Raw genomic sequence first — 14,488 nt, forward strand, 5'->3', positions numbered from 1 at the left:
CTATTCATTTTTTTTTTGTCTAACTGCGTTGTGTTTGTGATTTTAGTTTTACTACTACACGCTATAAAAGAAAGGATGTAGTTGCGTAAAATTACACTTTTGGTTTTGGGTATTTATATTGTGGTGAAAATAGTTCGACTTCTAATTTTTTTTTTTTTTTTTTTTTGAATTTTTGATACCGATTAATTTGAAATTTATTGTTGGCTGCTTTTTACTTGTATTAAGTTGGTTGTTTTTTTTGTTAACGTGTTTGTACGTGAGTTGTACTCGAGTTATGTATATTTTTGTCATTTTATTTTAGTAAGGTCTGATTATTTGTGGTATTTTTATAGATGATTTAAACTATTTTGTATAGCGTAATCACGCTATAGTATTTTTTTTTTAACAAGAAAATGCCAAGAGATGTTAATTTATTTGGTAGTTCAGATTTTTTTTTTTTGCTCGAGATAAAATATAATAAATTAGTTAGTTTATTTGAACTTTCTAATTTTGAGGTTATAATTATATATTATATGATATTTGTATTCTAGTTACTTTTGTGAGTTGTGTATGCAGTAATTCTGACTTGTGATTGAGTTAAAAAAAAAAATTGTTGTACGTATAGCGATTGATGTAGTGAGTATTGTGGTTATTTTTATTTTTCATATTCTTATCCCCTCTTTTTTTTTTAAGGTGTTTTTTTTTTAGATTTGTATTCCTATTTTAATAAATTTTTATACCTATGTCGTTTTGTGATATCAATTTTGTTTGGGGTAAAAGTATTTGTTTTTAGTACCTACACCTCTTTTCCGCAGATAAAACCTGCTTACTAAACTTGTTAGAGGAGTTTTTTTTTTTTTTTTTTTACTACTGGCGATTACAATTATACTTTTAGTATTGTTCATGCATTCAGGCATTGCTTTTAAGCATCACACTATTTTGTGTGTCCAAGAGTCTCCACGATTGATTCTCGATCGAATCATGGTCAGCCGTCAAGGATTTCATACCTGCTTGTATTACATAGAAATCAATTCCCATGAGCCATAGTACCTTAATGTCTGCATTGGGAAATAATGTAAGCTTCTTCGTGATACATGAAGTTCACTTTTCTTTTAAAGAGTACACTGCGCATTTTAGCGCATCCGGTCGGCCGACCCTACATTACAATACATAAATATTAAGGATACAAAAAATATATTTATTATAGCGCGCTGATACATACTCAATAAATGTAGTATGTTTTTCCAGACATATGCTTTCACACATTAGAACGCAATAGCTTTGCGTGTGCCCAAGGACCTTCACAATTGAGAGCTCGCTCGAATTGGTTTTGGTTTCAAGGGGGCTGTGTCTGGTTTGTATCCTGGTGTACTCTGCTTACATTATAATTTACCAGCTATACCCAGTATTGTTAATAATGTCGGTTTGAAAACATAAAAGCATTTAAGAGTCACAATAACTTTTAGGTGATCAGGCTAATCGTTGGTTGCGACACTTAACTGATTTTGCTTTCCCGACAAGACGTTTTTCTTATGTTTTTTTCCCTGTTACTTGTAAACATACTTATGTAATTATTTATTTTTTTATTTTTTTATTACATTACACATACAATTTATATTATCCTCTTTTTACTGTCATTAAATAATATTAATTTTACATATCAGCAGTTTAAAATTCTTTTTTTTATATATATATATATATATATATATATATATATATATATATATATATATATATATATATATATATATATATATATATATATATATATATATATATATATTGATATTGTCCTTGTCCTTAGTACCTTACAGCCTGAGATCTGTCCGGTCTCGCTACTATTGAGAGAGAGAAAATAAATTATAAATCTATACATCACTTTTTTATTTTACGAATATTAAGTGATTACTGGATTTAGGCTATGTCAGTTTTTTTTTTAACTGCCTGCCTGATTATTAAATAATAATAAATACGTTTGATAAGGTGTTTTTTTTTTCTATTAATATTTACGACCGGAAACGTACAATAAATTGGAAAGAATAAGATTAATTAGATTTGATAAAAATCAGTCAATTTCAATAGCACGACTTTTATTTTGTATTCGATTACCTTAATTTTTATTATAGTACATATAGTACAACAACAAAACAGAATTATAGAAAAAAAAGAAGTTTTTTTTTTTTTTCATACCAATGGCATGGGACCATTTCTCGATTTTCGAATTTCTTTTGGGTCCCATATAAGCTTTTGATCTTGTACAGTAATGGGATATTTGAATGCAACAAGTTGTATGTTGAATAGATACTTTATATCTATATATATATATATTTTTATCATGGAACATGAGTTCTGATTAATTTATTATAAGATGTCCTGACAGAGTTGTTTCACCTTTTATAGGTAGTTATTAATTATGTAAAACTTGATAGTTTCGTATGAATTTTCCGCGATCTACTATTTAACTTTTAGAAATTTTTATTATGATTTGTTTATTGAGTCTGTTTGTCTTTTCTCTTGTTATTTTGAAGTATTGTAATTTATGAACTAATCGATTTCTGGAGTCTGATAGACTCAAATAGTGTTAAAAAAATCTGGTGCTTTTTATAACTCTCTATAAACATTTTTTTTAAATACCTACAAGAACTTTAATATACTTATTTTTATATATATTAAAACTTATTATGGAAACATAATAGCGATTAGTGTGAATATGTAATGGATTTTATATTTTACCCTGTTCCGCTGTTTGTGCGCTGGGCTGGGGCGGGTGTGGCACGCGGTGCCACCAAGTGCGTCGTGGTGCTGCGGTGCGAACCTGTGGCGTTGCGGAGGGACCGCGGTGCTGCGAAGGGGCCGTGGCGCTGCGGTGCGGAGTAGCTGGTGGACGATGTTGCGCTGGGCTGGCTCCGACGGCGCTCGGCTTACGCATGGCCACTTCAATATATTGCCGCTCGATCTTCTTATTGTCCATCTTTGTGGTGGTAGTGGTTGTGATGGTTATTTTTAGATTTTTGAACGCGTCTTCGCATTGTTCAGTCCAATTGAATGGCGACGATGACGGTTGCGGCTGGTAATTACATGCGCGGTTGTGGCGAGGACGTGCTTGGCTGTGGCGATGGTTTCTGTGGTGGTGGTGGTCCATACTTGGCTATAGCGATGGTGGTCGTGGTGTCGGCGGCGTTGGTGTTCGCGGTGGGTCACACATAGGCTGCTTCGAGCTGCCCAACTGGTAAGGTGACGACTGAGTTGATATGAGAGACAAAAGCGGCGCGGATTAGTTACGGCGGCGGGGGGTCGCACTCGGGCTGGCTCGAGTAGCACGACTGGCTAGGGTCGCCATGAAGTGAGGGGTGCTTCGGGTGTAATGATAACTCAAAAGTCAAGTCAATACTCCATATTTATTCAATGAAAATCATGCTTATATACTATCCTGGTCACGGTCAATAGTCATTCCCATCTGTTTTAACATTACATTTTATTGTATATTTTATGACCAATAATCATTACTTTAATTATACCATAAACTTTATGATTATTTATAATTACATCGTAAAACTCTATGATCCATAACACACAGCTGCATGAGCATAGGGTTGTCACTCTGTATGAGATGAGTTATATATCATCAGGGTTGTCACACTACACTACAAACTGATCAACATTTGTTCGGCGACTTTTAAAAATAACTTGTATTTTGATTTTTATCACCCTTGAAAGTTTTTTCTAAGAAGTAATGTATTGCGAATTCTGTTAACAGACAACGTCAATGACAATAATAATGGCGTACATTGAAGCTAATATTTATCTTGTATGAAAAATTAAAAATTTAAAGACTTCATAATTTTTAAAAGTCACTGAACAAATGTTGATTAGTATAAGGAGAATAGCCTACAGTTCAATTCTTCGCCTTTGTTACAGGCCCCACTCTGTATAAATTATAAACGCGACAGATATCATACACCACTCTGCCACCAGTGGGCCTTGTCGTTTTTTCTTTCGTATATGATAATTATTTATTTCAGTTTATAGCAAATTTTAGGAAGATATTCCTTTTTTTTTTAAAGCAAACAAAATTACATTATAGAGACATCTTCCGAATTATAGTTCATTACAAGTTACGTAATGCCACAGCCGACTCTTGAAACCCGGAATACTAACTTCTTGAAGAACTTCACATCGGAAGGCTAAAGAAATACCTCAAGAGGTAACTTACATTTCACATTCTACTAGTACTGCTGGCGCCGTAGCCGAATGGCATTTCTGCGACGCGAATCGAAATCGAAACGCCGCTGAAAGGTAGTCTGGCTCTGTCACGCCAATACGCAAGAGCGACAGAGATAATAGCTACGAAAGAGATATTATCGTGAGCGTTTCGTTTGTGCATTCGGCTACGCACACTGGTCTATTCGAGGTTACAATCGTTATCGTCGTTACGTGGCGATCGAAACGCTATCTGACTCTGTCGCGCCAATACAGAAGAGCAATAGGGTTCTAGCTACTATACATAGGCACGCTTACAAAGCGTAACCTGTGAAGAAACGAGATATACCTCCCGCAATGTAATAAATAAATAAATAAATATTGGGAACGCCTTACACAGATCAACTTAGCCCCAAACTAAGCAAAGCTTGTACTATGGGTTCTAAGCGACGATATACATACTTAAATAGATAAATAGCTACCTATTTATATTCATAGAAAACATCCATGACTCAGGAACAAATATCTATGTTCATCACACAAATAAATTCCCTTACCGGGATTCGAACCCAGGATCGCGGCTCAGCAGGCAGGGTCACTACCGACTGAGCCAGACCGGTCGTAATTCAACACCATGTAAACGTGCCCATAGAAGATAACAAGTTTAAGAGCTAAAATTATTTATTATCAGGGTACGTAGCCGAATGTCACAAACGCTTACGAAACGCTCACGAAACGAAACGCTCGTAGATACCTATCTGTATCGCTCTTGCGTATTGGCGCGACAGAGCCAGACTAACTTTCGCGGTGTTTTGTTTTCGTTTCGCGTCAGATAAATGCCATTCGGCTAACAGGGCCTGAACTCATACGTCGGGTGTTCGAATGGAATATTTAAAGTCGAACTTTAGTATACGGCAATAATTGCAATTACCTTTTACACTGACATTATATACATATGATCCATATTTTTTTTAGAGCAAATTTTTGGTCCAGATCAGGCTGTAATTAAGGCTCGTCATAATACGGTCATTCTCCAGACGTACATTTTTGCTTGTCTTCACTCTTTAACCATATAAAATCATAGATTTTATCATGGTTTATATTTTTTTATCGTAGAAGGTATTTGTATTGAGCTGTATATGCATTTTCAAAGAGATAGTTAAAAGGCTTCGGGTGGAAAAAAAATCTAAAAGTCCCATTCTCCTAATAAACACGTCGCGTCCCACTACCAAAACTACTTACGTTCCAATTTTTCCTGATGATATACATAAAGAAAACCCGATGAAAACAAGTTTATTTCACAAAAGAATATATATTTTCATTGTACAAAAAAAATCTAGTCAATACAGTCATAAACCACAAAAAATTCAATTATAATTACTTTGTCTCGAAACGTATCCTAAATCACGCGTCGCGATCGTTTTTGACCACACCAGTGGTCTGAATGTAGGCACGGATCTCGCTACCGCATTTCGGTCAAGCAGTCGGTCGCGCCCAAAGCCCCGTGCGGGATGGTAGTGTCAGTTGTGTCCAGGCCGCAGATTACGCACGTAAGTATCTAATTCACGCGTTTTGGTTTAATAAATTTCTAATTAACAAGTTTACATTTTAAAAATCAACCAGCAACTTTATTGCTATGAGAGTTACAGAATACATTAAAGGTAGCAATATTTAATTGATACTAGATTCTGTGATTTATTACATGTACCTTTAAAAAGTTATTTTGTGTTTTTCAAGAATCCCTAATTCACGCGTCTAATTAACGCGTCCAAAATCAACGCGTTAATTAGAATTTGTGGAAAAATATCGTCATATGTATAGTTATATTATAGTTTAAATACAGAATAATAATTACTTACCGTAAGAATGGACCTACATGCATAGTTACGTTATCATCACCATCATCATCATCATCATCTCAGCCACAAGACGTCCACTGCTGAACATAAGCCTCCCCTTTCGATCTCCATCATATATAATACATAATACCGGTTGAAAGCTACTTGCATACAGCTTCTTTCGGCGGCATAATTACATATACCTACTTATTAACAATAACTTTCTCTTGGTCTGTGTGTTTGTTCCTAAAGTTTTCTTATTCAAGTATATACTTGCGTATTATTTACTCTTTTTTTTGTCATTTGATTCAATAATAGTAGTTTAATGTGACTGCTACATAATAAAGTGCATTAATTTTTTATAATCATACTAAAAAGTCCTTCCGTTTTAGCATGGGAAAACCAAAAAGTAACGATGCACTGGAGAAAAAAAGAAAAAGAGATCGTAGAAGACGGGAAAAGATTAAAAATGATCCTGAGTTGTATAGAGAATTTAGAGCAAAAGAAAAAGCAAGGTATCAAAAAAGAAAACTAGAGAAAAAGGCTTTGCCAATAAATGAACTACCACCTCAAAAACAAAAAATTATAAGGCAAAGAAATAGAGAAGCATTTCGTGCCTATTATTATAGGCAAAAAGCAAAAAAATTAAAGACTATTGAGGAAGTAGAATCCGAGCCAGAGATCACGTTACCACAACGAAACGAATCCCAAAATGAAAACGATCCATTACCATCACCAGCTGCTGCACTACAGACTTCTAGATATCATCTTCGTTCGGGTAGTCGTGCTGAAAGAAATTCCGATATGAATACAACTTATTCTACCGACACACGAGGATCTCCCAATATATTGAACAGCAATATTCCGAATGAGCCATTGCTTTCTGAGAGTTCATTAACATTTAAAAACTCTCGAGAAATTACTTCTTCAACCCCTCTGCCGATGACACGCATACCAATGAAAGCTTTTGGCAAGCTGGACGGATCCTTGGATAATGTTATCAGTATTTTTACTTATGTTTGTCGTAATGGATGTTTTATTAAAAATGTTTTATTAAAATGTTTTAATTCTATTTTATTTCCATATTGCGTTTTGTAATAAAAAGACTGCTCACTAACGTTTTGGTTTTAATTTAAAAAGATTTTTTTATACCTAATTATTTTTCCGGGTCCGTTTTGTATGTTTTGCATCCAGCAAAAATAACATATTCTAATTAAAACGTCGTTTTCATAATTCACACGTCATGGAAAAGTGTACTATTCTAAATAACACGTCGTTTTTCTAATTCACGCGCCACAGAAATTTTAAATTATTTTTAACTAATTAACCGTCAATATATTTAATGTGCCCAATAAGGATTTAAGTTTTAATGATCAAAAAGATACTATATTTGAGATAAAACTCATTAAAAAGTAAGAGGAAAAAAAGCGACGCGTTAATTAGAATTATAACATCGTTCTGGAGAATGACCGAATTAACACGACACAGTACTTGCACCACAAATACGCGAACACCTCTACATCGAGTCTGTCGTCATACAGAGTAAATACACTAAGTATAATACTTAGCCTCAAGCTGTTGCTTAGTTATGACGTCAAATATATTAGGAAAACGGGAAAAATGTATGTGTTAAGAACGCGGTGGACGACCGCTAATACTACCGCTAGTTTATTCATACAATATGTATTCCTCCCTCGATATCTATTATTACATGAAATTTTTACTCAATAATCTGTGTTATTGTAGTATCAGTATGACGAAATACTATGAGTCCGATGCTTACGATGCTAGCTTTAAAAGCTTTCATCAACTGGCTGGTGCTAAAACAACTTCAGGTCAACTATCTACTATCAAGTTTTGCTCCGCAGCAATGATATTTATTGATATAAGATCCAGGAAATCTGGTATTGCCAGCCTAGTTGTGTGATGTAACAATTCCTATTTCGGTCAAGATATGGTTAACTGGTACTATTCTCGTAAATACGGAAATATCACGTTAAAACCAATTGATTGAGAAGATTATTTCATTTTTTTTTACCTGTTTAAAACTTAAAATTTGTTGTCATTCCACAGACATGTCTAGTTTTTGTTGCAAGACTTGCAAGCAAAGTTACCAAACGTTAAAAAGACAACTTTTTCAAAAATCGAGATAGCTACATTTTAAAATATTAAAATGTTGCCAATAAAAGTTCAACCAAATATAACGCCGTGTTTAATTACACTTTTGTGTTTTTTACAAGCACAACTTACCGCAAAGTTATTGATTTCTTTTGATTTAACCATAATTTATCATTTATTAACAACATAGCAGGAAATCATTACTAATTAAAAACCAATCATGCGTTTTACGTAATTTTACCTTAAAAGGAATTATTAGATAATATGAATCAGAGCGGTCGAAACATAATTATATCCGATTTATTCATTTCGTAGATGGAAATAATAAAGTTTACCCTATGTGTGCTGACACGCGAACCGACAAATTATTTTTCTAGATTCAGATATTAAATTACTAATTAAATCAAAACAAGCAGTGTCATTTATCGATTGTCATAATTTTTCTCGACATTAAAACTTAATAATAGGTTTAGGTATACTACTCTTGGGTTTCAGTGTCAAAAAAAGACATCTTAAGTTTATAAAAAATTTAATTGTTTGATTTCTATTACCTACTATTTCGACATAACCTTATAAATATAAAATCCCACGCAAGTTCAATATACACAATAACAGTGTGTGAATTAAATAAGAGTGAAGCTATGAATAAATATAAATAATTATTTAGGGACATCTTACACAAATCTATATTACATTACAGTGATGAGATATCTAGAACATGAGTACTAAGAACAATCATTTTATAGTTGTAAATTTTAAAAAAGGTTTATAACGATGTCACGATTACGTGTCACTTAACATAGTTCTTAATTAAAGACACGGATAAATTACAATCTAGTCTGGTTTAATATATCGCCCGTATTGAATTTACACACTGTATACTTATCACCAAAAGTGACGTCTCAACTCTGATGACATAACAATTTTCCAGTTTGCGGTCCCAAACCGTACCCAAAGAGCTGAATTGTCGTAAACAATCCACATTATATAATATGACACATTGTTAGGTTTCTCGGTCACACGTTGTTTTGGAGATTATGACCGGTTTTCGAGAGATGAGTTTCTAGTCTTTGTCACCTCGTCTTCGAAGACTGATGAAGCGTTAGGCAATACATGTTCAGGTTTGAATAGTTAAATACTTACCCCCTTATTCATAAACGTTCACTAAAGTTATCAAGCCGATAAAGTTTGTTTGTCCCTTTATACCTTTCCGGCGTATTGGTGTGATAGAAAGGGACAAAGGAACTTTATCGGCTTGATAACTTTAGTGAACGTTTACGAATCAGGGGGTTAGAATCACCGAGAGCAGTCAAGATAACAACCGTATGTACAGTCACAATCAGATATATCTAAACAGGTCGGACGAGCAAAAACATCTGAACACGTCATATCGTCTTGACAAGAGAGGCGTGTTCAGATATTTGTGAGCACGTTGACCGCGATCTGGTGGCAATTGTACAGTCAACCAATTAGAATCCTAGGCCACTATAGAACTATGTCACAGTGACGTTATAAATAAGATTGTAAAAAATCTCTTACTGCATGTCATTTTGACATGGTTGTAAAGTGGCCTAGGATTCCGATTTGTTGACTGTGCAAGTGTGCATCGTCTTCATTGACTGTGACTGATGACTCTTTATGTGCGTTTTTGCAAGTACGCAAGACGTGTTTTAGCTACCATCCACACTCATAAGACGCATGTCTTGCGGCGCGCAACGGACGTCTCCGCCACGCCGCCTGAATGTAATTCAAAAAACGTCTCCTCAGTACATTTTGTATAGGAAGGACGTAAGACGCGCCCCCAGGCGTCGCGGCGCGCGATTCAGGCGGCGTAGCGGAGACGTCCGTTGCGCGCCGCGAGACACGCGACGCCTAAGTGGGGACGCTGCCTATTGGACCCGCTTGATCTTGCATCCGGATGTGTGCCACACCTGAGATGAGCATGCTTTCGTGATTAATGTCGATTTGAATATAAGTTATATAAACCTGTAAGCTATTAAGAACGCTTACACTTTTATTTGCATCGTTTGTGTATTAAGTATCTGTGCCTATGTATATTTTAGTGGCTAGTTTCCGAATGAACCTTTTCTAAAAATAAAATTTATATAAATGTCACCGGGTGACCACACCTTCTTGCTTTCGCTGCCTAGCTTAGCATGGATCGGTACGAATTTTTGTAAAACTAATTAATAAGAACTTAAGAATAATAAATGCAGTGTTCTTCCAATCGACATTTTCAATAAAATAATTACTCAAAGGTTAACTGGAAGAGATCCTTTAAAGGGAGAAGTTGGCCTTACTACTAATGATAAGCTTTTTTCTTATCTTATTTTCTAGTACAATAAAGTGTTTTTTAGTGTAGTACTAGTACTACTACCTTTTATTTACTACTACAAACTTTTTATGTGGGTAAAAACTAATATGCAGACTAACTTAAAGTGTCTTCATAGCCGTAGATCACCAATACCACTAATGAACCAACTATTGTGAATTTCCGTGACTCAAACTCAAACGTCATAGTGCACGGAGCAAAGAAAAGGAAAAAGGTTATGAACAAGTTACCTAATGACAATTGTTTAACAAATTATTGTATAATAATGACACTTATTGTATGTAAAAACAGCCAAGTGTCGTAATTTCTACATCCGGGAAATGTAAAAAGAATATTAAAAGGAAAACGTTCTATACCAAGCATTAGACTTGAGGCCTTTAAAAATCGCATTACACAAACCAGTTCCTGTGTAATTTTTATCCAACAACCAGCCACCGTAATGGTCAGTTGCATAGGAAAAATATATGCCTCAGTGACACACGTCAATATAAACAAATGCTGTAATAGTTATAATTTGAGCACATGGGCTCAGAAAGCAAAACGGACTCACTTTCGTTCGACGCAACGATGTCAACGGCCGGACTATGAGGGTGTAAAGTATATCATTTATCTATTGATGTGTTTGAACAATGGGAGAAATAATGATCAAGTCATGGGCGCGGATAAAGAAAAGGAATAAAGATTTGGACGAAATCGAAAATAACCGGTACGGCGCAAATAACCTATGATGATTAGGCTTATATTGACCGGGATGTAAACCGTGATAACCTTTTTAGTTTTTATTAAACTAACCGTGGATTATTTAAACTCACCTATGATGAAGATGATGGCTATAATACGCTTGGGGCGGCTGTAGGATGGCTATAGAGCTTTTTCAGTTTAACTACTCAGGCGACGCTTTACTTTCTTGAAACGCCTTAAATGAAGAGAAAAAAACGCTTTCTAACTTTGATAAACAATAAGAAGCTGATGTCAATAGTCATGATAACGTTTTAGTTTTAAATACAAGGAAAAGTAGGTGGCACAAAGGGTCCTGCACCGCGATTGAGTAACAGAAAACGTATTGTTTTTAAGAAGTTATGAGAAATGGTTGGCATATAAACATTACATAGAGAATACTAATTGTAGCAGCATTAATGAGAGTAGCAGCAGTAATTCATATTAATACAGTTTTATTTACCTACTTAGGTATAAATATTAATATGAATTGATCTCGCATCGTGCAATAATTTGGCAAATAATACTCACAATTAAAGGCACGATTAAGTTATATGTACAAGTATATCATTAGTGTTTCCGGTAGTTTCTATTTATTTATATCAAAACAGGTTGCTAAATCTAAATGTTTCGAAATGACATATGAGATTTATTCCTAATCTAATCTACCAATCTACCATCTATGATTACCATTTTGATATTTGTCGAGCTCCCGAAATTTTCACGTAATGATATGTATCATGATACTCATGATCACGGGTAACTGATGAATTACAAGTATTAGTCCATCCGTTTGCTTTACACTTGTTTAATATATAATACATCTTATGTTAATTATAAAATTTGAACTGAAGTTAAATATATTCGAACAATCAGTTGTTATACACACTCCTCGTCGACTACGAGGGCCGGCAAAAGAGCCGACATTTATTTTCTTGTCCGCTCCGACACAAAATTGGTGTCGGGCAAGTGTAAATTGCTTCATATAAAATGTTCTGCCACTAGAACTTCCGATTAAAATCCGGATCCGACATCCGACTTGTGGGAACCGGCTCTAAGCGTAGAAACTGTTTTGGAGTGAAGCGCAACAATTTATTATAACACCAAATAATTCCATCAGCCATAAGAAAACAAATCCAAATAGGCATCTGATTAAATACTTTTTTTTAGTATTATAAATGGGCTAACTCTTGGCCACAGACTAGCCAAAGGCAAAGACTTGGCCATTCGTGTGGATTTTAATACATATTATTATCAATTTTCATAGATTGCGCGTTTGCGCCCTGTGTTGAAGAATAACATACTAATAATATTATGCTCTTATCCCCTTATTCATAAACGTTCACTAAAGTTATCAAGCCGGTGAAGTTCGTTTGTCCCTTTCTATCACACTAATACGTTAGAAAGGGATAAACGAACTTTATCGGCTTGATAACTTTAGTGAACGTTTATGAATGGGTTAAGCTTTGACACCTGTGTAATGTGAAAGAACTTTCAATGCCTCATTGTTCTCATATATGTCTCACTTTAATGGCTTTGCGTCTTGCGATCGATATAAGCAACATATATGAAGGAAACAATACTATTATAAATGAAGAATACTATTATAGAGGACTACACACTACAATAAACGAACGTTATGATTATGACAAAATGTATGCAAGTAGACTGTAGAATATACTTATGCATTTTAAATGATTATTAATTATGTAAATAAACGTTATTTAAGCGAATAATTTGAACATTTATCGCATCTGAAATGAAACAAATAGGTACTTAAATAAAATATATATGTGTTACCTAATCAGTATTTGACTTGTTGAAACGGATGAAGAGGTATTTAACAATTTGAAAAATATACATATAAAATTAACAAAGCATATTGTATAAGCAGCAAATATTTTTTTTAAGAGTTAAAATTATAAAAATGGTTTTTATTTACATGGGACATAATTATATAAGAAACTAAGACTAAACTTAAAAGCTAAAACTACTGTCTAAAATAGGCCCATTAGCATTGCCATAGGCATAGGCATTGTACCAAGGATACGTAAATTATAACTTAAAATTTCAGACATCAAAAAAATATTTTAGACTTACTGTTGTATATTTGGATGGTTAATTAGAAGAGATCCCTTTTGCGGATATATATGTCAACCTTTGTATATTGTACTTAATTTGTTCCAAACGTGTTTTGTAATATTTTTATGTAAGTACAATAACGTGTTTCCATATCTACACATATACACTTGTAATATTATATGGCCAGTTTGTCGTTCAAATATTTGATTAATTTTGCTTTTACATTACAAATACTTATTGTTTATATTTCTGATTTTGTCTATTTAACACTTGATTGGTTTTCATTTAAATAATAATACATTATTTGATTTATATTACTTTACAACGTTTGGTGTGTTTTGTATATTTTCTGTTCGTGTAAAAGTTTCTCTACCTTAATGAATATCTATCTTAATGAATGTGTACTGATTTGAACATTTCGTTTATGTTTTTAATTTATAGAAATATTTATATGTTCTATTATTTTATGCATATATTTTTATAATTGCATCCATGTTATGTATCATATCAAATTAATAATCAATCGGTCCATATTCATTTTTCCAACTTTCCACGTCAGATTGGCACTTAAAAAAATTAACCGCGACCAATTAACCGTGTAAACAAGCCTTACCTTCACACAACGCATCATCCTGATCAAACAGCGAAAGTCACTAATTACACGTCACTATCCAACCCGTACTGTTAGAGCGAGACACAACACTGTTCCTGTTAAAAAGCAAAAGTTTTTTTTAATTCGCGTTGGCGCCAAATCGGTAAACTTTCCCGCGCGACGGTGCGCGTGCAACTCGCAATACTGTCACTCTCACCGGCCGCTGGCGTTTCTTTTTATTTAAACTTGAAATCCCCTCTTCGATTGTGCATTATCGCATCATCAGGTGTTATCTTGGCTTATTTAGGTCAGTGTTTGGACATACGGACTCGGTAGGGTGTGAGCTAACGGACGTCTTGCGATGGTGCATGAGGATAATGGTCAATTGCACCTGTAAATATGTGACTAATGTGACACGCGCTGTTATTGTGGAGTCTCGTAGTAGTTCAAAGAACTTCATCATGAGTCTATCCTCCTTGCGTTATCCCGGCATTTGCCACGGCTCATTTTTTTTATGGGATAGGAGGCAAACGAGCAGACAGGTCGCCTGATGGTAAGCGATCACTGCCACCCATGGACACCCGAAACACCAGAAGTGTTGGAGGTGCGTTACCGGCCTTTAACATGGGT

General features: G+C 34.5%; 2 protein-coding genes across 2 annotated transcripts in view; both read right to left on the reverse strand.

The window, feature by feature from the left end:
• Window positions 1–14,082, reverse strand: part of LOC125242743 — a 62,716-nt gene extending 48,634 nt beyond the window's left edge. Inside the window, 1 exon segment of the mRNA XM_048151665.1 lies at window positions 13,880–14,082. Coding sequence (XP_048007622.1) covers window positions 13,880–13,897 — 18 coding nt within the window. The 5' untranslated portion in view covers window positions 13,898–14,082.
• LOC125242744 lies at window positions 2,514–3,383 on the reverse strand. The gene is made up of 2 exons (XM_048151666.1): window positions 2,713–3,383; window positions 2,514–2,570 (listed from the first exon to the last, which is right to left on the reverse strand). Exons 1-2 carry the CDS (start codon window positions 3,119–3,121, stop codon window positions 2,551–2,553), a joined length of 429 nt encoding a protein of 142 aa, XP_048007623.1. The 5' UTR covers window positions 3,122–3,383; the 3' UTR covers window positions 2,514–2,550.
• Window positions 14,083–14,488: the final 406 nt, after the last annotated feature.

Source organism: Leguminivora glycinivorella, chromosome 3 (genome assembly GCF_023078275.1).
Source record: "Leguminivora glycinivorella isolate SPB_JAAS2020 chromosome 3, LegGlyc_1.1, whole genome shotgun sequence".
Taxonomy (NCBI): Eukaryota; Metazoa; Arthropoda; class Insecta; order Lepidoptera; family Tortricidae; genus Leguminivora; species Leguminivora glycinivorella.